The sequence below is a fragment of the Micropterus salmoides genome, unplaced genomic scaffold (genome assembly GCF_014851395.1).
Source record: "Micropterus salmoides isolate LMB-PRFRI ecotype aquatic unplaced genomic scaffold, ASM1485139v1 Ms_hic_scaffold_9, whole genome shotgun sequence".
Classification (NCBI taxonomy): Eukaryota; Metazoa; Chordata; class Actinopteri; order Centrarchiformes; family Centrarchidae; genus Micropterus; species Micropterus salmoides.
In genome coordinates this window covers 825771-848914 of record NW_024044681.1, presented here as the reverse complement: position 1 = coordinate 848914, position 23144 = coordinate 825771, and the positions used below count along the sequence as shown (strand labels likewise).

At 39.1% G+C, this 23144-nt stretch overlaps 1 protein-coding gene across 5 annotated transcripts; it reads left to right on the top strand.

Annotated features, from left to right (window-relative positions):
* Positions 1–898: 898 nt before the first annotated feature.
* LOC119895144 (F-box only protein 15-like) lies at positions 899–22122 on the top strand. 5 transcript variants are annotated; one of them, XM_038708033.1, is made up of 17 exons: positions 899–1115; positions 1227–1301; positions 2283–2387; positions 3018–3054; positions 3294–3514; positions 6678–6878; positions 6960–7083; positions 8251–8333; positions 9281–9426; positions 9635–9759; positions 18252–18314; positions 18401–18520; positions 19454–19528; positions 19639–19734; positions 19859–19969; positions 20220–20303; positions 20983–22122. In XM_038708033.1, the coding sequence occupies exons 1-17, from the start codon at positions 919–921 to the stop codon at positions 21031–21033; spliced, it is 1914 nt and encodes a 637-aa protein (XP_038563961.1). In that variant the 5' UTR covers positions 899–918; the 3' UTR covers positions 21034–22122. The 5 variants fall into 5 exon arrangements, with proteins under 5 accessions (XP_038563961.1, XP_038563962.1, XP_038563964.1 ...); XM_038708034.1 differs by lacking the exon at positions 3018–3054 and having other exon boundaries at positions 901–1115; positions 3278–3514; XM_038708036.1 differs by lacking the exons at positions 18252–18314; positions 18401–18520; positions 19454–19528; ... (2 more) ...; positions 20220–20303; positions 20983–22122 and adding an exon at positions 13293–13965 and having other exon boundaries at positions 904–1115.
* Positions 22123–23144: the final 1022 nt, after the last annotated feature.

Here is a 23144-nt window from a genome sequence, read left to right as displayed (position 1 = left end):
TAATTAGCAGCACCTTGGAGTCATTGTTAATCTGCAAAATGACGCACAAAAAGACTCCAAATGCCTCAAATTGGGGGTTATCGAAAGATAATCTGCTTCTTGGGGGTAAAATAGAGTACAGTAGAGCAGAGTAGAACTTAAATGTCCCAGTGGGGCAATTCTACTTAAGCGAGTGTAGTCAATGAATTATAAATACAAAAAAGTAGGCCTACAATATAAAAAATCAAACATTAGTGTGCATATATCATGTATGAAAAAACAACAATAAATATAAAGTAAACAGGTTAACGCCAAAGTCACTGTTGTTGTAATCAAAACCATCAAGAGAAGTGGTGAAAAGCAGCCATAAACTAAGGGTCCACCCCATCACACATGCAGCTAGAAATGGGCCATGTTACAGGAATAAAAACACCTGTTGCAGCAGTTATTAGGGAGGTAAAACCGCTGATGCTGATTGGAGCAGAGAAACCCTGACTGAATGAGAGGACACACTAATCTGCTATATGAAACGTTTTTCAATCAAGAGTCCCTTTTGATTGATAGCAAACGATTATTCACAGGCTGAAGCTGAACTGAGAGTCTTTTCAGCTGTAATGTATGAAAAGGAGAAAAAGTTGGATTTCTGTATTTTTAAAAAAAAAATCCTGACTGATACTGAATTTAACATGTCAGGGGTCATGCATAGGAATTTGCAAACAATCAATAAACCAGCAACCATTAATGTTAATTTAATGGATACATTAAGGAACTACGTTGGGGATAAATACTAATTAAATACAATTAAAACACAATGTCAATTATACAAATACCGACTGCCATCTAGCGGTTGCGCTATTGTCCGTGCTTTTATTGTGAAAAACGGAGCTGACCGGAAATCGTGTCTTGACCGCGATTGGCGGCATCTTCTTAGAAGAAGTAATGGCGGCAGGACGAGGCCAGTTTATTAGTAGTTTTTTGGAGGGTTTAAAGAGGGCACCCGCACAGCCGGCTCCAGGTAGACCAGAGCCGGGTCGTGATAGAAGGAAACCGGGTCCGGGTAAAGGGCAGAAGCGCGGCAAGAGGAGAAAGAGGCCGCCAAAGGCAGCACTCTGCTCGGTTAGCAAGACTGATCCCAGGTGGGCGGCTAGCACCTCCACGGTGTTAGCTAACAAGTTACATTTCTGCCATAAAAAAAAAGCATTATTTACATTTTCGTGATATATTATTATTTTTTATTTGTATCTCAGATGCCCAGGAAAACAGAGAACATATTTCCCAAAAATGAAAACTTCTCCAACTGAGGAGGAAGCCCTGTTGGAAAGGTAAATTAATTAGCCAACTACTGTGGTCACGTTAGCCACTTTAGCTAATTAACGTTAACTTACAACTAACACACTTTTCTTGTATAATCCAATGCGATTTAAAGTATTTTTATTTTTATTTTTTTTAGGTCTATTAATGTCTTAGGTGGAAAATAAACACACCATGTTCAGTGATGCAGTATAAAGTTGAGGGGCCTATGTTCATGTGGTGGTTAAAGATGGGACCTGGAGAGGGTGTGAGGCTAAGCATTTGTAAACAAAAGCCAGTTTCCCCCCAGGAACTTTCCCCAGAGAATAGGAACCTTTGGACATGATTAAAACAGAGGACATTGTTATAATGGTGTGTCTTTAGACCATGGTGGAAATGCAGACAACTTAGGGCTGAAGGAACTAACGATTAATTTCATTAGTGATCATTAACCTAGTAGTTGTTTGGTCAATTAAATGTCAGAAAATGCTGAAAAATGTAAGTCAGTGTTTCCCAAAACCCAAAATATTCACATTTGAGAAGCTGGAATCAGAGACAGTTTTTCCTTTAAAAGGACTCAAAACAATCGATTATCAGAATAGCAGCTCTAGAAGGAACCTTGTATTTCCTTTGAAAAGTAGTTTCTGGGACTACAAATCCCTGGTAATTGGGCATGAATATCATTTAACATATTATTTATAGTAGTATAATTAAAATTGTGTGTGCACTGTGTTCCAGCTGGATAGTATTTGGATTTTGTGTGTGCAGTCTCTTCACTATGGCGGCAAAATTATTAGGAATGATGGAGAGTGAATGTGAAACAAAGTAGGCACTAAGTTAGTATGAGATTTTGGACATGTCCTCTTTCTCTTTCTGGCCACTGCATCTTCACTCTCCCCAATTTGCCTCCATCGTCTTCTTCAAACCAATATGTATTGGTGATTAGATAAACAGCCGTATTGTCTGTTTTGCCGTCTGTTTTTTGTAGTAATGGGTTGTTACTCTTTCTTCAGACTGCCGTCTGACATCCTGTTTAAGATCCTGTCATACCTGGACGCCTCCTCGCTGTTCTGCATCAGCCACGTCAGTAAGCTCTTCCACCAGCTGGCCAACAATGAGTAAGTCTGACACAGAGTCATCACAGTTCTTGTATTGCTTTTATTTCTTATTTTATTTTAAGTTTAAATTTAAGTAAAAACTGAGCTATGATTCCCGTCCTGCCCGAAAAAATGCCAGCCTGTAGTTCAGATCATATGGTGTTATCTTGTTATTCCATAAAATGCGTGGATATAGATGTAGACAACATTTAAAAGTTAGCTTTGCATGCTAATTCAAACAATAGTATGTGTCTCTTGTGTATGCGGCTGCATAAAGGGTAACACCGGAGCCGATATTTAGTCCTATCGTGTCCCTGTGTTGGTATTCTTTATGCAGGGTAGTGATATTTGTTTGATTCATCCTTTTCTTAGATTACTTTGTGCTCTACTACACAGTTCTTTATTCACATGGGTCATCAGTCCACAGTTCACACCCGTCATGCACTGATCAGGTGGCTGCAACCTGCAACCAACCAGCAACAAGCCGCTAGGGGCTGGAGAGAATTAAAAAAAGACAACAGAACGAGTAGTATCATGTTTAAAATTAAGACAATAGCGTTTATTCAGATTTTAACTTCATATTTATATAAAAAATGCACCTATTGTTATCATAACACTGTCCTGTTGACTGTTTTTCCTGTCCTGCCCCAGTCATGTGACGGATATTGAAATTCCCATCCTGCATCTGGTGCGTGTTTTACTGTGAAGCTTTTTGCTGGTAATTATGGATGAAAACTTTTACTGTGAAGCAGCTACACGGCTTAAACTGTATATATAAATCTATAAATTTTTCAGTACTTTTTATTGTCAACAGAACAGGATATTTATTATACCTGCTGGACAACAATGGGACTTGTTTACACCGCAAGTAGAACCCCTCTGCAGCCAGTGTCTGCCTTCTTTCACTGTAGTGTCATGTGGCATAAGCTTTACCTGGCAGAGTTTGAGAGTCAACAGTGGAAGCCGAAGTCAGCGGATGATGTGGCGCCGAAGGTTGACCCGGTGCAGGTGGAGATTCGGTCGGCGGGCCACTGGAGGAATATGTATTTCAGGAGCATGGCTGGACAGGAACTGAACAAGTGGAGGAAAGAGCTGAAGGACATCAGCCCGTACACTGGGCTGCCCAGGCAGACTGAGTGGGTCCTCAGGTAAGAGACAGAGTTTATGTTAATGTTATACTGTTTCATTACATAATGTTGTCATATTTCTACATTAATACAGGATAAATATTATATTCTGGTGTTACAGTGGTTAACACTGTGGCCTCACGGCAAGAAGGTCTGGGGTTTGTCATCCGAGGCCTTTCTGTGTTTAGTGTGCATGTTCTCCCGTATATCATATTAGTCTTACATGCTCTTTACTAAGCTGACGGGTAGGGCTGGACGATTTGGGGAAAATATCTAATTGTGATTTTTCTGCCAGATATTGTGATTACAATTCTATTCTGAGTTTTGCTAAAGTTCAGTATTCACTGCCAGTCTATTTGTGACGGAAGCCGCGTCAAGCAGCACAGAGCAGATGAACCAGGCAGGAAGTCAGTCACAGAACGGCAGAGAGAATCCGGTCGATTTTCAAAATAAAACACTGTATGCAGACTCTTGATCGTACATTAAAAATAAACACAGTTTTAGAAGAATTATTCCTGCTGCTTTTCTTTCAGTTACTTATTTAAATTAATTATTATTCCAGCTCTCGTGGCTGTGTTGTGTTGCTTATTTAGAGTGTGTGACTGTTTCTTGTTTTCATTTTTCTCTTAGTTGTCTTACTATGTCAGCTGTTTATTGCTGCTGTTCGGCTGGTTGTCTTTTACTATTATTATTATTTTTATTGTTTGTTTTTGTTTGTGTTTGTTTGTTGTTGTTGTTTTTCTCCTCCCCAAGCCCCCCTCTCTGTTCTATTGCAGGTTTCGTTGCTTTCTGCAATTGGTGTTTCCCACAGCTTTTCCCTGTTGTCCCCACCTTCCATCCCCCTTCTCTTACAGGTGTTGTCCTTTCTCTGTGCTGTCTGTTTGTGCCCCCCCATCCCCGTGTCTGCCCCCCTGTCCGGCCCGGTGACAAATCAATCCATAATTAAATAAATAATAAAACAGACAAAGGAGTATTTTAATACTCTCTTGTTAAAGTAAAATCTGTCTGGCACAATATGGTATCCAGCTCATCATACTCTATACCAGGCTGCTGGGCAGGACAGGGTTAAAAATACATAGATAAATAAATAAATAAACACAGTTAAAACGGACCAAAAAAAGAACAATTTAACAATGTAGCTATTTAACCATAGTAGACGCACAATAATCAAGGACAACTGAACAAGTAAGCAAAATCTGAACAAGTCAGCAAAAAGCTCTTATTCTGAAAGGCTTTTACGTGGATGTGTAATGTTAGCCTGCAGAGAGCAGGGCGTGCTCACAGACAGCTGTTATCTGTAGTTGAAGCACACAAAATGAGAAATTAACAACGTAGGGCAGCTAAACGCTCCGCTGCTGAAACACTTCAGTGTGAGTTGATGCCGGAAAAAAACGCGGCACAGCAGCCGCCTGTGTTTGTTCGACTGGCGCCATTATCCCACTTTTTCCTCCAGTTTCGTTAGGTTGATTGGTGAGTAGGGCCGTGATAGGAGGCACATGGCGGAATGAATTTTTAACTGCATGACTGTTTAAAACGGGTCAGATGTGCTGTTTAATTAACCTACATTTAAATCGCCGTCTTCACGATTAGCTAATCGCGTTCTTTCAAATCACAATTTCGATTTGAAACGATTAATCGTTCAGCCCTAGTGACGGGTCGTGAGTACCCTGTGAGTATGTAGTGCCTCCCTTGTTAAGTTTAACTCTTTTACTCTTGCATAGCTTCTATTTTATTTTTATTCTCGGCTATTGTAACAGCATCAGATCTGACTTTTTATTTCTTTTTATTATTGGTTCAAGTTCATTTCTATAAAATCACCATAAGGACTTAAGACTTTTTGTAGATAGATAATCCGTCTTAGTCACATTTAGTTCTCTGTTGTCATGGCGGCGCAGCGACCAGCACAAGCCCCACATCGACCAGCTGTTATTGTCCCGACCTTGAAATTCTCTTTGCCGGTCTGCGTGGTATTTTGGTGCCTGGCCCAGTGCGCACACCGCACAGGTGGGAGGATTCCCATTAATCAGCGAGACTATCGCGGCTTCAAAATGAACCGGAAATATTTTTAATAATAACATTAGACATCTAATGTTGTGTTTTGCACCTCTGCTGTAAGCTCGTACCCTCACACACTTTGGCATCTTACTCCAGACTGTTCCCCCAGAGCTCGGATCAACAACTAGCGGCCCGCGGACCTCATTCGACCTTCTAAAGCTTCCCATTCGGCCCTCAGAATGGCCACTGATGAAAGTATTGCAATATTAATATATTTGCAGTATTAGAAACTGTGTATCTGTAGTGTTGTCACAGGCAATGCAATGTTTTTGTGAGTGACTGTTATCATTTATCAAAAATGCTTCTACAAAACAGGTCATTTTCAACATTTTATGACAGCGGACCAGTTTGAGGTATTGCAGTGAGTAGACACAGTGAGCTGACAGGAGAAGAGCTGCAGGCGACTGCGCACTTCCACTTTCTCAGCCAGGAAACGTTAACCTACTCCTTTGGCAGTTTGCAGACTCATGTCCTGTGCAGAACAAAGTCAGATCATGACTGCTCACACCAATTATTGCCTGATAAGTTTCTTTAGCTGCCCCAGACGTCTGTGGCCTGTGATTGGCCTATTAAGCCACATTTGCTGTTACCACCAGTAACTAACTAGGTGTCGCATGCACAATAATGTTACATAATAGCAGACTGAATAAAAAAAAAGGTTGATTAATATTTCCTGACAATCAGAACTGTATCCTGCCTTTACATTTATAATGACAGATTTTAATCACTCCTCAGTGACCAGCCTCCTTGGCAAAAGTCTGAGAGCATTTACTAATTGAGTAGACTAGATATCATTATGGATTTACCATGTTTTTAGGAGTCTGTTCACATTTTTATATATATATATATATATATATATATATATATATATATATATATACACACACACACACACGAGTTGTTGGTATTTTGGGGGAAAAGTGGGCCTGAGAATAGATGTCTCAGAACCACTTGTTAGATGTTGTTCTAAAGCTCTTTTTTCACCTGCTTTTGTAGTACTTCACATGATAAAGAAAGAGATTATCGTATCTAAAATGAGCTTTCTAATGCTGTGAACCAAAGCGCTCTGTTTAAATACAGAATCTGGACAAATAAGTCAAATTTTAGCCTTGTGTTGTGTTTTTTCCAGGAATCTGAACGTGAGCTGGGAGCTGACGGTCCGTGATTGTTGGGGAAAGGAGATCACGCTGGCGCAGAGCCGAGCGTATTTCTTCGAGTCATCTGTGATCGTCCGCTTTAGTGGCGTCGGCTTGCTCAAGTACCATCACATCAGTAAAATCCAGCTGCATGGAGTCCAGAAAGATGCGCTGAAGGGCCCCAGAGGCAGGAAGTAAGATACGCTTCCACGCCTCTTTTACAATTCCTCATCCCTTGCACCGCCACATCTTCACCACTCCCTCCTCTTCCTCAGGCCTGGCTGGCGCTCTCTGATTTCACAGCTGGACGTGAAGACTCAGCCCAGTCGGTTGATTGGCAACGACGTCCTGATCAAACTGATGTATCTGTTTCCCAGCTTCATCATAGGCATCTGGAGGGTAAGTGTTCAGTTGATGTTGCTGGTATCCCTGGAAAGTTGTTGATCTTAAGAATATTTTAAAATAAAGGGGGGGGGGTTACGCCAGCTGTAAGCAGGGGCTACGCCAGCTGTAAGCAGGCTGTAATCAGGCTGTAATCTAAGAGAGCGAATAAACTGGAGTTGGATAAGGGTTCGTGGGTGGTGATTGCACAATGGATAAGACGCCTGCCTTTGGTGTGAGAGACCCGGGTTCAATCCCTAACTGTGCGCATCCACCATTGTGTCCCTGAGCAAGACACTTTAACCCCTTGTTACTCCAGAGGCGTGCGACCTCTGACATGTATAGCAAATGGAAGTCACTTTGGATAAAAGCGTCAGCTAAATGGATAAAAGCGAAATATTTATTGCGTGTTGAAGTGATTGGAAATATAGCTGGGTAAGAGCGAGGCAGACTGGAACTGCAGCTGAGAGTCCAGAGGGTGAGAAGCTGAACTGAGCAGGTCCAGAACAGATGATGTGAATATATTAACCGGGCAGGGGTCCAGGGAGAGCAGACAGGATGAGCGCAGTTTCCGGTAGCGGAAAGTATTATCGATTGAATGTTCAGGTCCAGCCCTAGTGATAACATGTAGTGGATGTCAGTCCCTCCAGGATTTTGCGATGTCACGATCGCAACTATTAGCACAAATTTAAGAAATCCCTGTGAATTATGGAGACCTACATCCCCGAAAATTTATCACCCGCAAAACGATGTCACGTGTCAGCTTGCGATTTACTTCTTTACAGCGTCACATTTGCTGCTGCATCTCGGTGAGCTGCAAGTGCTGAAATAATCAAGATAAACAGGTTTAAATATGCAGGGTTAGGGGTGGTGTTATGCTCGCCACACACAAGACATGTAGAAACAAAGGTTCAAATGTTTGAAATTAGAATAAAATAATAAAATAGAACAAAGTATATATAAACATAGCTCTAAAGTAAGAAATAAAGAGGAAAAGGGATCACATACAGTTACATATACAGTGTTAACAGATATAAACACAAAGAATATGTGCTATATTAGTGTAATATGCTGAATGAATGTTGAATGTAGATTGTACAATTTATTTAACCTGACTAATGATCCATTTCCCTGTTTTTATCACGTGAACATAAACAAAATGATTGTGTTTGTTTGCATGTGTAGGGTCAGAACGGTGTTGCCTTCATCATGGTCAGCCTGCACTTCCACAAGTTGGTGGAGAAGTGTCTGCTGGGATCTCCGTTGTGGTAAGTTAACCTCTTGTTAACTCTGCTGCTTGATCTGCCAGACTGACAAACGTGTAGCAGAACAGGCACAAAACGCCATCTTTTCCAAGTGAGATCGCAGTCCTTAATCCAGCAGGTTCTGTAAAGCCCAGTCAGTAGGTTCAGTCGCCCTAAATAGGACCATAATTTATTAAATGAACACCATTCTGTGTTGAAGAAGACTTGAAACTAGCGACTGAGACCATAAACTCATGTAATAAGTTCACAGAGCTGAGGCGAAGCATCATTTTCTTAGACGTTTTTGCAACCAGTGGAGTCACCACCTGGTGGTCATTTAAAAGAATGCAGGTTTAAGACTTTCACATCGGCTTCACTTTACAGATCCGGAGGTTGCTGCTTGGTCATGAGCCTATAAATCATAAGTGGATTACTCTATCTGCTGGTCGCAACACATCACTGCAGCTTTAATTTACCCAGCCCATAACACGTCTGAATGTGGAAGCCCCAAATGTTGAATGTTTAATTGTTTATTTTATTAAAGTACAATAATGGAAATTAAGCAGTATCTCCATCAAAAGGTGACATTTAGAGAGAAGAAAAGAAAATAGGAGTATAGGAGTATCATGTTGTGTGATTATTGATGGGGATTAGTTCATGGTGCTTAATTTCAAATGATTTAAGAGCAAATTTCATCATTTAAAATACACGTTTTGGGACCTTTCTCGAATTTCAAAACAAATTTATCACTTCAGTCTTAATTTTAAGAGTAAATATTAATTAGTGATTCTCAAATTGGGGGACTCCAATGTTATCTGTTGTTAAATTTAAAACAGATGTTATCTGTTCAGTTCTGTTGATAAGCTTTAAGCTGTTTCAATCTGTTTTTGGGTTCCATCTCTTTGTAATCACCTCTGAAGTTCCTCAATCATCTTTACCCTGTTAATCGTCCTGTTTGTCCCTCCCTGCAGCCCGTACTTGGAGCCTGTGGAGCCTCCACTCATGGATATCTCGGACCCTGAGTTTGGTCTGCACGGCTACTCTCTGTACTTTGTCCTGCACAACACCGGCAGTGAGATCATGTCGGGACACTTCCGCCAGCTCTCCTGTCACACATGTAATCCGATTACATAATGCAGTTTGTGAAAAATGTCTCTTATTCCTGAATCTTTCCTGACTTTTCTGTCACTATTTTAAATGTATTTAGAACTTTAACCTTAATCTTTGATTCTTTAGTTAGCACCACCCTGATTAAAATAATCCAGACAGAATGAGTTTTCCTGGTTGGTGGAGATACCTAAAGTTTGTTGTGTCGCTGTGATCAGTTCAGATCCAGCATGGACTGATGGAGCTGAGGGTCATCAGCCGGACCGACGTGTCCCAGCACAGATCGCTGTCTGGTAACATCAAGCTGCCCTGGAAGAGCGAGACACTGGAGGGCTCGGTGGAGGTACATCTGGCCAACACAATAAAGGCGTTACAGAACCTGCCGCAGAAATGCGACCAATAGGGATGCAACGATTACAGATTATTGTCAGAGAAATAATGCATAATAATCGTGATTAATTAATTTCACAACACCAGTAAGGACTTAAGTTCATTTTTAATATTTAATTACATTAACAATTATATTTCTATAATATGTAAGTATTATTAATATATGAGGAATTTTAACTTTTATCCACCAGGGGAAATTGTTATAAAGGAGGGGACTAAACTGAACTGTTACGGTCATCAACTCTCATCCGTACATGTGTTTTAGTGAAAATGAGAGAAAGAAATTAACTGAAATGCAGTTAATTGTCAGTCCGTAGTCCTGAAAGTCTATAAGCTCCTGATGTTTGTTAGTTTGACACCAGGCAACAGTTTCTCAGCACAGACAGGAGGAGGCGACAGGATGTAACGTTAAATGTTCAGTGACTGAAGGTCTTGAGAGGACTTCTTCATTCAATAAAAGAAGAGTTTTGCACTGCGTGGAAGCTGCTCAGCGCTAAAGTTCAACTACTTTGACCGCGGCATGCGCGCGAGCTCGCTGTGCGCGAGCTCGCTGTGCGGGGCACGTTGCTCAATGCAGCAAAAAACCAAGCCATTGAAAATAATGGGCTTCATAGTGCAGCGGTGCTGTCGTTGCGGTGGGTCTGAAAGTTTGGTCAGACTTGGTGTACCCGAAATGCTCCCACACTGCCGACTTCAGCCGTTTCTTTGGCGGAAATGAAGCTTCACAGTTTGGCCCCTCTGCCATAGTTTAGCCAGCGTACAGTAGCCTCTGATAAGCACGACACTTTAAGCTGGCGCACCGCTCCTGTAACTTTGTTTTTGTTTTCTGCAAGTTGCCACAGTTTCGTTCCGTGCAACAGAAACACTCGGTGCTGCGGAGCCTTTACGATCAATTAACCGTGACGTTTTAAAGCGCAGTTAATAGTAAAAACCGGTAATCGCTGCATCCCTACTGACCAATCACTACTTGAAAAATTATCAGAGCCACTTGCTGAATATTTACACCAACTGAGTAGATTTATACATATTTAAATAACAACTTTAAGGAATAATTTAACATTTTGAGAAATACGCTGATTTGCTGTCTTGCCAAGAGTTTGATGAGAAGATTGATACCACTCTCATTTGTGCAGTAAATGAAGCGACAGTTGGTAGCCAGTTATCTTAAGCCTAGTTCACACTAAACAAATTTTTAGCTAGATTTGCCACTCGGCGAGTAGTAACTTCTTAGGGCATTGTCACCATGAGAATGCCAGGCAGCCAGTGTAGACTTGGTACAGAGACTCCAAATTTCCAGTCTTTATAAGTGCAGTTCCTAAAATGTTATATCCTAAAGAGCTGTTCCTTGAAAACCCTGTTTTAGCTTGGACACGCCCCTCTTTGCAAATAAAAAGGTTTATCATCAGGCTGCAGGTTCTGCAGCAGAGAGACGTTGAAGTTAAGTAAGCTCCAGACTACTCCAGTTGATGTCAGCAACGTTTGTTACTGTAAGTATGTGCAATAAAACCTTCCAGAGTAAAAAGACGATACCTTATCAGGACACCTGTCTGTGAGGTAAATCATCTCCGTCTGTCAGGCTGGATGTTATTTACAAGCACAGCTAACGTTAGCTTGGTAGTCAGCCAAATGTTAAAAGCAACCTTAATAGAAAGCTGTCTGTCTGAAGCACAGACTGGTCTGTAGTCTTAAAATTTGCTGGCAGAGACAAACCAGCCGCCCCTCTTTCCACCAGGTAACGTTACCTGCAGCCAGTGAATACCAGCAGAGAGGAGGAGGAAGTTTTTTATTCTTTCTAAACACACACACACACGTCACTCACTGTTGTGATGTCAGATATTGAGTTTATATACAGTAACTTTTGCTGTTGTAAACATTAATGTTGCTGCTCTAGAAACAACAATTATTTGTATTTAAAATATTAAATTCTAATCCTATAAATAATTTAAAAACAACCAGGCAGCTAATATATACACTTGAGTATACATTACATTTAGTGAGTATACATCTCACTAAATAACAATGTTATCGCACATTAAATATTTTCCTCACACCATGCTGGCCTACCTCATGCCTTTTGTGGCTGGTCTTACCAAATAACCGTCACCAAATAATAGTAAAATATCGAGAGTGGTATCGATGAAGAATTGGATCATTAAGCAGTCTCAATATCAATAAAAATTAACGAACCCAATCCCTAGTGGTAGTAGTTATACTACTGAAGTGTAGAGAGAGAGCTCTCTCACTCACTCTCTAACTCTGTTGTACACACTAAAGACCATGAACAATTAATAGTGCAATAAAGTGGCTGTATATGGAACTAATGTGGGTTGTGATGGCACAGTTAAGACAGAAGCCTTTCACTGTACTGGTTTAGAGGACCAGGAAACTCAAGACCAATCGCATGTGCTCCAATCATCTCATGTGACGCTGCTCAGCCTAATCAAATCTGTGCATACCGATGCTTGCAAGTCGAGTCCGCGAGATTCACCAGAGGCGTTTTGGAAACACACACGAATTGAGGAGACAAAGGAAAAGAGATTTCACATGACTTTTAATCAAGAATGCACAGATTCTTACATGTACATTCCTCCCACAGGCAGTTCAGAACCAGAATATCTCATTATAAAATTGGTTAAGACTACACTTCATCACTTCAAGCTACACTTTTTACTTAATTTTTTCAAAAAATTAGGCTTTTAGTTTTCTTAAATTTAGAATTTATTATTAGAGTAGTTATTATTTATTATCCCTCCAGTTTGATGTGAAAACTGACTGAAATATTATTTGATTTGACAGTCCGTTGTTGACTAAAAACACATGTTGATACAACTATAGGTTATAGTACTGAATGATAACGCAAGTTAGTCGTTATGATGTTCTGGACCTTTTCTCTAACTGGACCTCTTAGAATTCTAATTGAACACTCCTGACCTAGTTGCTCCAGAGGCGTGCGACATCTGACATATATAGCAATTGTAAGCCGCTTTGGATAAAAGCGTCAGATAACTGACTACTACGACTGTGACGACTACTACTACGACTGTGACTACTTCTTCTTCTTTTTCTTCAAATTCTTCTTTTTCTTCTATTCAATAATCTGTATTTTTGTTAGGCTACTCTTTAATAATTGATCTATTGATTAAAGTATTGTGTCTATATCCTATATCTATCTTTAAGTAATCTAAATTATCCTTGTCTGCTATTTTTAAATTAACCAAACCAAAATATGAATGAATTCCCCCAATTGCTCACATATACCTAGCTGAAATTTGAAACTAAAGCTAATAAGAAAAAAACATTAGAAATAATCCAACAAGATGACCTCTTTAACCCATCGCATGCCATTGATGCGGTGACGATTCAGTCAGCAGACGTGCACGCACTGTGGTTGTAGACGTCTACAACTTAAAGGATGTTTCGTTTTGGGGGGGAAAAGGGTCACATCCCTTTTTTTCAGCTCTGATGGTTCTTTCTCACGCTGCGTAGAACTGCTGCATCTTATCGCTGACTCTGCTGGACGAGTTCCGGAAACCCTTCTGGTGCCTCAGCTCACCCATTTGGGTCAGGATGGCGAAGCATACGCTGTCCTTCGACTATGACGGCGAGCCCTTTCTGATGGATCACCAGGACTCGGATGGTAAAGTGAAGATGAGGCTGGTCTGGTTGAAAGAGCAGAAGCAGTTCTTCCTCATCAGCCTCAGCGTCTACGTTTCTATCTTCAAAGTCAACAAGCATTTCAGCAGAGACTACTGTAGCTAAACGGGCTCGCTCAGAGTTTTGGTTTATGATTTTTACAGTTCTGATGAAGTGACTTTGACTTTTTCCAGCGTTAAAATCAGTTGTTTACATTGTGGGCTGTTTTCAGTATAAATAGTTTATTTTAGAGGAAAAGATCTTCTAACATGTAATTTGTTGATTAAACAGACAGTGTCACTGTTGTTTTTGTTTCTATTACACTAACACATACAAAATAGTAAATATGTCAGTGACATCAGACTAGATGCTGAAAAAGCAGAGCAAAAAGATAAAATATTAAGTTTATTTGATTTCAGTACTTACTGAGTATTTATTGTCAGTAAGTTATTTTAGTTTGTTTATCACAAACACATCACAGAATATTATATGTATGACTAATAAATTGCTCTTCTTCTGTAAAGGTTGAACATTTATTTTATGAACAATGCTCAGAAAATAATAAATCCTTTTTTTCCCCCCATAAAGATTTGGCCATGATTTCTTAAAAATGCTACTCATCCGTGACAACATGAGTTATATTTTGAAGCTGGGTGGTTGAACCTCATCTGAGACCAGACCCTCCTCATAATCTACAAACACAGCACTGAGGACGCCAGTTCACAGAGCGACGTGGTGTTCATCATTACTTACCAGACTTATTTCCATTCCTCAAACATGAAGTCCAGTATCCATGTTCAGGAGTGATTTGTCCCTTTCTGTTGATCAATTCTTTGTCTACTCCCCACAGACACATCTATAAAATCTCTCATGGTTGTCCAGTAGTGTCACATCACCATGACGAGCTTGCTTTCCATCACCAGACAGGATGAGAATAGGATGTGCTGAATCAGGATCCGGAGTCACATTCACTGCAAACTGCTGGACACCCATTGGCTTGGCTACAAACACACACAACTATTATTATTTTTACAAAGTTAGATGTCATAGCTTTATCTAAATGAAATATCTTAAATCCTTGAGTGCTAAAATGACAGGGGTTCGGTTTTAGTAAGGACTACACAAACTATTCCTTCAACTTCAACAAGCGTTTGACCTCAATAAAGCTTAAACTTGTAGTGAGCCTATTTTCTGTTTGTCCTGAGCAGCTGAAGTTGCCTGCAGGCTGAAGAAGGAGGCTTTGTAGGCTTGGTTCATTCTGATTACCTGGGGAGAGAGCGACTTGCTTTTTGTGACGTTGCCATACTGTAATTGGTATGGTCATATCCTGTACTCAATTTGCATAATTAAGTCAGTACTCATGTGGCGCTTCTGTTTGTTTGTAAACTGGCAACTAAACCAAGGTTCAATTCTAAAATGTCCTCCTTTATAGTATTTTTTTTTGTGTTAATACATTTGTAATACATAAACCAGTCAAACAATACCCCAAATTTTATTTTGGAAGAAAAGCTTCTGAAATTCTTTATTTTTAATTTGTTCACAATGAACTTTGTGACGTTATCACTCGTCCTGAGGTATAAAACAAGGCAGAGAGACACAATAATTATTTATATTATGTCATTAGTAGAGCGACTGAAGAATGGGTAGAGTTTCTCAGTGAAGGAGCAGCCAGTAAAGGAGTAGAGAAGGTCTGCAACATCTGCGTCATGAAAGGAGACCAGACCATCCTCATAATCTACAAACATCCACCTTCTGAGGACGACAGTTCAGAAGAGACGGACAGGGTTTTAGTCAGTGGCAACATACTTATTTCCATTCCTCAACCATTTAGTCCAGAAACCATCTTCAGGACTCCTTCAAAAATTGTTTGAGGTGGGGTTTGTGTGTCTGTTATTAGGGTAGAGTTTATTGAGTGATGCAGGGGAAGTGGCAAATGGGCATGTTGTGAGCCAGTTCCCCAAATTCATTATAGCGTTTGAAAAATAAAGCACTGAAATTTGTAAAACCAGAACTGCAGGTCAAGAGCCACTTCGATAATCACCAGCTAATATATATAAACACTAAGTTGAAGTTGGTGTAAAGTTATTTATTAACCAGCTGCTCTCCTATTTTAATGACAGAAGGTCAGTGTTGACTGCATCAATGACAACATGATGGAGGAAATGTAGAGACTTACCGGTGTCAGGTGTGATGTTGAATAGAAACACTGAACATTGTCCTCGTGTAGCCTCGTGTCCTCGTGTTAGAAACTGTTGGTGAGAGGATGGGTGAGTCAGGTGATCAGGGGTGGGTGTGATTGTGCTGTAGTTTTGTACAGCCTCCACTACATGGTAGTAAAGAGTCATATTTCCAACCCTAACATCTAGAAATAGTCTCAAAGTCAGTGATGTATTAAATAGATAAAGGTAAAAAATTTGAATAAAGATAAAGTACATATTATGTATTATATTATATTATTATATATTAGGTATTTATTTTGCAGAGAGTCAGAGGATTACCAAAAATCTTACAGTTCATCCTGATGAACTAAATTTCATGTCAATCCATCCAACAGTTGTTGAGATTCAGTATTTCACAGGAAAGTGAACTCTGAACAGGTGACATTTATCAGATTGAAACGAGTGATTAATGACTGCTTTGCTAAATTTACACTCCTACAAACATCTTAGACAAAAGTCAGGGAGGTTTAGAATAAGAATAGCAAAATGTTTTTTGCCAACATTATTATTCTCTTTTCTCTTTATTAGTTGTTCTGCAGTCTTGATCTCAATAACTTCAAACTTCTGTCCTGTTTTTATCTGTCCAGGGACTACAGATGAACTCTTACAAAGACATCCACCAATGTGTCCCTGAGCAAGACACTTAACCCCTCGTTGCTCCAGAAGCGTGTGACCTCTGACATGTATAGCAATTGTAAGTCGCTTTGGATAGAAGCGTCAGCTAAATGAATTAATGTAATGTAAAATGAAAAGAAGTTATGTAGAGGTGTAGGAAAGGAGAGGAGAAAGGACAAATGGGACCCATCCTGTGGGAGGGAAACGGGTAGAGCAGGTTGGAGTGTATACTGGCCTGAGGGAGTCTCTGTTTCTGCCTCTGTTCTGGGGGAGCTCGTGTCTGTTGAAGACAGAGTTGTGAGTAAGAAGCACGCTGAAGAGGAATGACCAAAGAGAAATTAAAGCCATGGCTGTGAATAAATGCATCAAATACCTTTTATTCCTCTTCAACCTTCTGTTCTGGGTGAGTCTGGAAAACAGATAATCTTTTATTTAAGATATCATTTCAAACTTCTTAACACTTTGACTTTACAGGTGATGTTTTGGACAAGAGGTTATGTTCCATGTTTAAATCACATTTTTCTTATTTCACAGAGTCGCAGGTTTATTTGGTTGTTTGAAATTTGCCTCAGATTTGATGCAGGAATCACTTAGTGAGTTTTTTACAAGACTTCCCTCCACAAACTTGTTCAGTTTCAGGACGTGTCCCAGTGATCGGCTTCGGTCTTTCAAGTGCAGCCTAGTATCACTGCTCAGCCTGTGCTTAGATTTTAAATGAAGGAGTAAACAAGATTTTGTAATATTGTCTATTTTCAGTTTGGTTGTGACTACTCACAGGACTAGTTGGTGAACTACCATGAGCTAACAGCTAAAACAGGACTCGGCTGGCATCTTGTACTATTTTGTTATATAAAAAGTTGCTGACTTGCTCATCAGCTCATCTCTGTTGCTAACGGAAAATAAATTCAGACTGTTTATTCAGTTCCTGTCTTGCAAAACATTCCTCTTATGAGGAGCAGTTTATTCTGCGACAGAGGAGGCTAAATAAAACACACAGCTAATAATCTTCCTCCACCTTTTGGCTCTTCGTTCCCTTAAAAGTTAACATTGTCAAGATTTCACTGGATTAAATGCCATTTGAATGACTTACTATGACTTAATTTACTGTAACTGTGATCTGCGATAATCCTGATACCTTTAAACCTGATTATTTGTTATTCCAATTCATTTTAATCCTTTCAACTGCAACCAATTAATCAATAAATTAGTTAACCAATGACTTGACTAATCCCCAACAACTATCAGAATTGTATTCCTGATGAATTGTAATTTAATGAGCTTCAATCCTGGTAAATGTTCTCTTGAATAACTATCACTCCAAACAACTTTACTCCTGATCAACTCATACAACTCACGCATTAGTCATGTGGAGGCATGTTTGTGTCACCTGAAGAATGTGACTCCAATATTCTCTCTGTTAGCTCTGTTTTTAATGTGCTCTAGAAACCTTTTTGGTTTTACCCCTCAGTTCCAACGAAGGGAACCCTTTCCTGTTTCAACAGGTCCCTGTGCACAAAGCCAGCTCCATAAAGAAATGACTTCCCAGTTTGGTGTTGAGGTTCTTGGCTGCCTTGCACAGAGCCCTGACCTCAGTCCCATCCAACACCTTTGGGATGAACTAGAACACCGACTGTGACCATGAAGTGTATTTTATTTCATTTTGAATCAAGGTACTCTGGAGTGGACACAGACAAGAAACAAAAATATTCTTGCTGTGCAGCTGGAAGTTCCTCATGCACTCCAGGTTTCTTTATTAAGTGTCTTTTTTTTGTCCTGAGGGTGGCACTAGAGTAAAGGCCATGTGCTTTTTAAAATATAATTATCCTCTCTAGTCTCTAGTTGTTTAGTTTCCCGTTAGATTTGGAGATCTCTTGTATGCAGAGTTCGAGTTGCTGCAGGTTTTCTTCACGACACGTCGCCAATAAATTCAAGTGATGCTTGTTGCGCATTTAAATCTCACCTCTCTCCCTCTTTCCAGCTTAGTGGCTGCATCATCCTCGCCGTCTCCATCTACCTGAGAGCCGGCTATAATATAAGCATGGTGAGTCACAGTTTTTTAATAGGACTTGTGCTATGTTATTGTGGACCAGCGTAAAATACTGATTCACTGTCTCCCTTCACCTCCAGATCGCCAATGATACTCTTCCTGGCGTCAACCTGATGATCGCCATCGGAGCGATCATCATGGTGCTCGGCTTCCTGGGCTGCTGCGGAGCCATCAGAGAGAACCGCTGCATGCTGCTGTTGGTGAGGACTTGATTGGATGTTTTCTAACTAAAACCTGATTTTAGAGAACATTTTTTAACAATAAAAAGCACTCAGGAAAGGCACCAGTATTTGTACGTTTTTAACAATAATCATCTCTTTAGACAAAAAACATTATATTTCCTTGCACATGTACAGTTTATATATAAATTTAGCAAATAACTCATTATGATACAATTGGCTCTCATGCTTTCTATTAAAAATTAAGTTATTGTCACGTAATGTTGTATTTGCATCTTTAGTAAAAAGCTAGAAAACCTTTTCCATTGTTATGTATTTATTAGCAAATTTTTGTTTGAAGTTGTTAACTTTTCTGTAATAATAATAATTATATAACAAATAATAGATTGTGATTAATTGAAGAGATTAAAGTGAAACATCTGCAGTTGTTTTGGATTTCATTGACAGTAGCTTAAGCTAGAAATCACTAAAAATGATTAGTAATAACTACACTGTTTGAGTAGTGAGTATGAGACAACTGTTGCTGTACTGATTATACAGGATTTATCAAGACATCAGGTAAACAGGAAGTTTGCCGTTTCTTTCAATAATCATTTGATTTACATGTAGTTTTCACAGCATGGTCCACACTTCATGTACTGGTATAAAACAGAATTTGCAAGTGTTCTTTAGCGCCACATGAGACACAGGAAGAGAAGTTTAACTCCTTCGTGGCTGGTCCAAAACATGCGATTATTCATAGCTGCGTCTCCCGACCTCTGGCCAGTAGGCCTTCATGCACCGGCATGCATCATGGAGCGAGGGCCCGCACAACGCTGCTTGCAACTTTAATCAATATTCTTTTTTAAAATTTAATAGTAACCGTTGATATTTGGAAGCTCAGAAAATTATGTGAGTAGAGGAGATTTGGTTAAAGATTTTTATCACCATTCCCCCCTTTCTCTGTTCCCTCAGTTCTACATCAACATCCTCATCATCTTCCTCCTCCTGCTGGCGGCGGGCCTGCTGGGAGCCATAATATCGTCGAAGGTAAAACAGATAGCAACACCGTCATCACGTCACCCTGTAGTCTCATCAGTTTGTTGGGAGGGGTGGAGGTGGTTTTATGTTTATTTTGTTTGTTTTGTTTGTTTGTGCAGTTAGATGACTGGGTGAAGAACAGCATGCAGAACTTGCTCCCACTTTCAAGTCAACCAGCTAATGTGACAGCAGACCTGAATATCTTGCAGCAGGAGGTAACACACACACACTCTTATACGTGCTATAATGTGTTGTCACTCTCAAGGTCTAAAACTCTTGCTGTTCTGCTGCAGCCTTGCTAACGGCTGAATCTCACGTGTTTTTGTATTTTCCTTCCAGCTGCAGTGTTGTGGTGTTGTGAATGGATCATCAGACTGGAGTAACCAGGTTCCCAGCTCCTGCAACTGCAATGCCACACAACCAGCATGTTCAAACGGCGTCTACAGCACGGTGAGAACAGAGCACGAGTGCTTGAGTGTCACTCGGGTTGCACAGAAACACATTTTGTTGTCTATGATTTTGAATATTTTAATTTTTAGATTGATGTCCTTCGTTCCTGCCAAGCAGCAACTGGTGTCAATTAATATCACTGAAAATCAATCAATCACCGGCTTAACATTTATCATCTTGAATAAAAAATATAATGATGGTTTTGGTATCAGTACTGCACAGTATGATGATGTCATGTTTCGTCCTGCAGCCCTGCTCCACCCAAATCGTCAATGTGCTGCAGAAAACCATGCAGGTGTTGCTGGGAATTGCCTTCGCCATCGCCGTCTTGATGGTCAGCACACACACACACACCCCTTAACATTTTTTCATTCCCCATGAGAAACAGCCATGCAAAAAATAACCAAGGCATATACCTATATTAATAATAATAACTTCATTGGTAGCTTTTTGTTTTAAGTGAAGATTAAAGTTTCATTAAGCAACTTTAATAAACAAACAATATGACTACATATTTCAACACTTCAAAGGATATACAGTATATATATATGCAGTATAATGAAAACTACATTTACTGTGTATAGCACATTTAATTAACATATAAAAGGTGCAATACAATGTGCTTCACAAAAATATAAATATAAAATATAATATAAATATAAAATATATAAAAACTAAAAGTGTGGGTGTGTTTCACAATTAAAACCTTGTAAGGAAATGAAGGGAAACATTAGAGGGCTTTTAATTTTTTTGTATTAAAAGCATAATCGGAGTAGATCAGAAAACAAGCAAGCTTTATACAACCATAAAACATAAATGAAGTCATAGTACGAAAACATATGAAAATAGAACAAATACAGTATGTGTTAACTAAAGACAAAATATAATACATATTTTGACCAGACTTGATGATTTACACCATAAATCCATAAATTGAACCCCAATATAAATTTTTTATATATGGTGGCAGTCTTTAGTGTTTGGTTTTGATTTATTTCCTTTTCTCTCTGCAGATTTTCGGCATGGTCTTCTCAATGATTCTCTACTGTCAGATTGGAAGGTAGGAGACTGCCTTCACCACTGCCTGAACACCCACACATGGCCACGCCCCCTCGCTGCCTGGCTACAGCCAATCAGCAGTGCCCAGATGACCTGCGTAACATGCATCATTAAACCTAAGTGCTACTGTAACTTAACCCGTGCTTTTACTGTGAAGGAACACGCTGAGATTGTGGTTTAAATTTCATCTCATTAATACATTTTATATGAATATGGAGTCTTAGTGACAAAATAGTGGAAATGCTAAATATATAAATATTGTGGGCTAAAATGATAAAAGCTGCATGTGAAAAATGTAAATGCAAGAAATGTGAAGAGGTGTAAAATGAACAAATAACAAAAGTAAGTGAAAGTGATGTTGTTAGAGAAAAGATAAAATAAAAAATCAAACAAGTGAATTGATCAAATATCAGTGTTCCCATAACTGTATAGAAAACTATTACTTTATGCACATTATTCATCTTATTAGGAGACCCATTACTGCCAAAATGATAAACCAATAAATGTGCTTTTTGCCGTTTTCTGCCCTGTGTTACATGAAAGATGCTTAAAATAAAAATAAAAGTGTTGAATCATAGTTTTTTTTGGCAGGAATGGGCTTCCATAGATTTGTGTAAACATATACTGCTATACCGCTGTCTTGCAAAATCTGCTGCCGTCTTTGGTTACTGTTAATCCTCAGGAAGATGAACTTGTGGTGTGTGTGCTTGTGCTGTTCTAACATAAGATATAATAACAATACTGGCATTATAAAACAGTAAACCTTGAGTTTGACAAATATTGTTATATTAGACACAATACTTTTAAGTTCAGAATTAGTAATCTTGTGGAGCAAAAATGTATTTCTTTTTCTTGTTTCTTTGCACCGATTCTTGTTACTGGTGCATTTATGAATGCTTTTTTTTTTTTATTATTATTTTATTTTTCAGGCATTGGTTGAAATCTGTAAAGATGTTTTAATTTTTTTTGTAACCTAACTGAATTTAGTTTGGGAATGTGTCATACCATATAAGAAGTTCTCTGAAATATCTTTATTTTGTAGTCGACTACCACCAGGGAAATAAAACTATTAGCTTGCAACATGAAATGGCAAAGAACAAATGCTTTGAGAAAGGTTTATTTGCACGTATTTTTTTAAGTAAGATTAAACAAACTAGTGATTATAAAATTACCCCAAAACGTGCAGAACCAGTCAGTAACTTTAACAACTTGTTGTCACAGTTTCTATTTGGCCAAGTTTTCTGTTCTCTACCTGTGAACATGACAAAAGAGGAGGGAAGACTAAATCATGCCTGCATGTGTGCTAATTCAGCAGGGATGATATTACATGAGAAAAGTTGATCTACAGAAAAAAATGTGAAAGCAACACAGAATGAGAGCTGCACTGCTTTAGATTCCGTAAAACATTTTCATCATAAATTGATGTGTGAAAGGCAGAACAGGAAATGTCTCCAGAATGCAGGAAATTAAGTGTTTAGTGCACAAAATTTTCTAGGGGACCCCCAGACTCCCATTTATATATTTAAGCATTGAATATGATTCAAGATTTTCCATTATACGTAGGTGGTATTAAATTTAACTTTGACAATCCTGGGGGTACACTGAGTTAACTAATGTCACTTCAATAAAATATTTATGTTCACTTTTTGTTTCACACGGGACACAAACCCCGGTCTCCTGGTTCAAAGTCCGGGTTCTTGCTTGTTTATAAACTGGCAACTAAACCAAGGTACAATTTTAAAATGTCCTCCTCTATAGTTTTTTTGTAATACATTAATTCAGTCAAACAATACCCCAAATTTCATATTTGTAATTTGTTTATAATGAAATGTATCTGTAGCCAAAACACTGCATATTAAGTATCTGCATGTCATTAATTTTATACTGGAAAATGTACAAGTGTACATATTGTCAATGCTCAAATATATTTTTTGAAATGACATAACATTAAATACATTTGATAACAGTTTGCTAAAGAAAAATTGACCCACATGAGAGATTAATAAAATCCTTAATCGTCGTCGTCTTCATCTTCTTCGTTGTCGTCGTCTTCTTCGTTGTCTTCTTGTCCTTCGTCATCTGAAAGAAAGAGATTTGTCACATCCATTAGAAAATG

Bases quoted from the DNA above. Each gene is read 5' to 3' on its own strand.
- LOC119895144 (XM_038708033.1), top strand. From the start codon at position 919: ATGGCGGCAGGACGAGGCCAGTTTATTAGTAGTTTTTTGGAGGGTTTA. The intron at 7,084-8,250 runs GTAAGTGTTCAG...TTGCATGTGTAG, and splicing joins TCATCATAGGCATCTGGAGG to GGTCAGAACGGTGTTGCCTT. The intron at 19,970-20,219 runs GTGAGAACAGAG...TTCGTCCTGCAG, and splicing joins CAAACGGCGTCTACAGCACG to CCCTGCTCCACCCAAATCGT.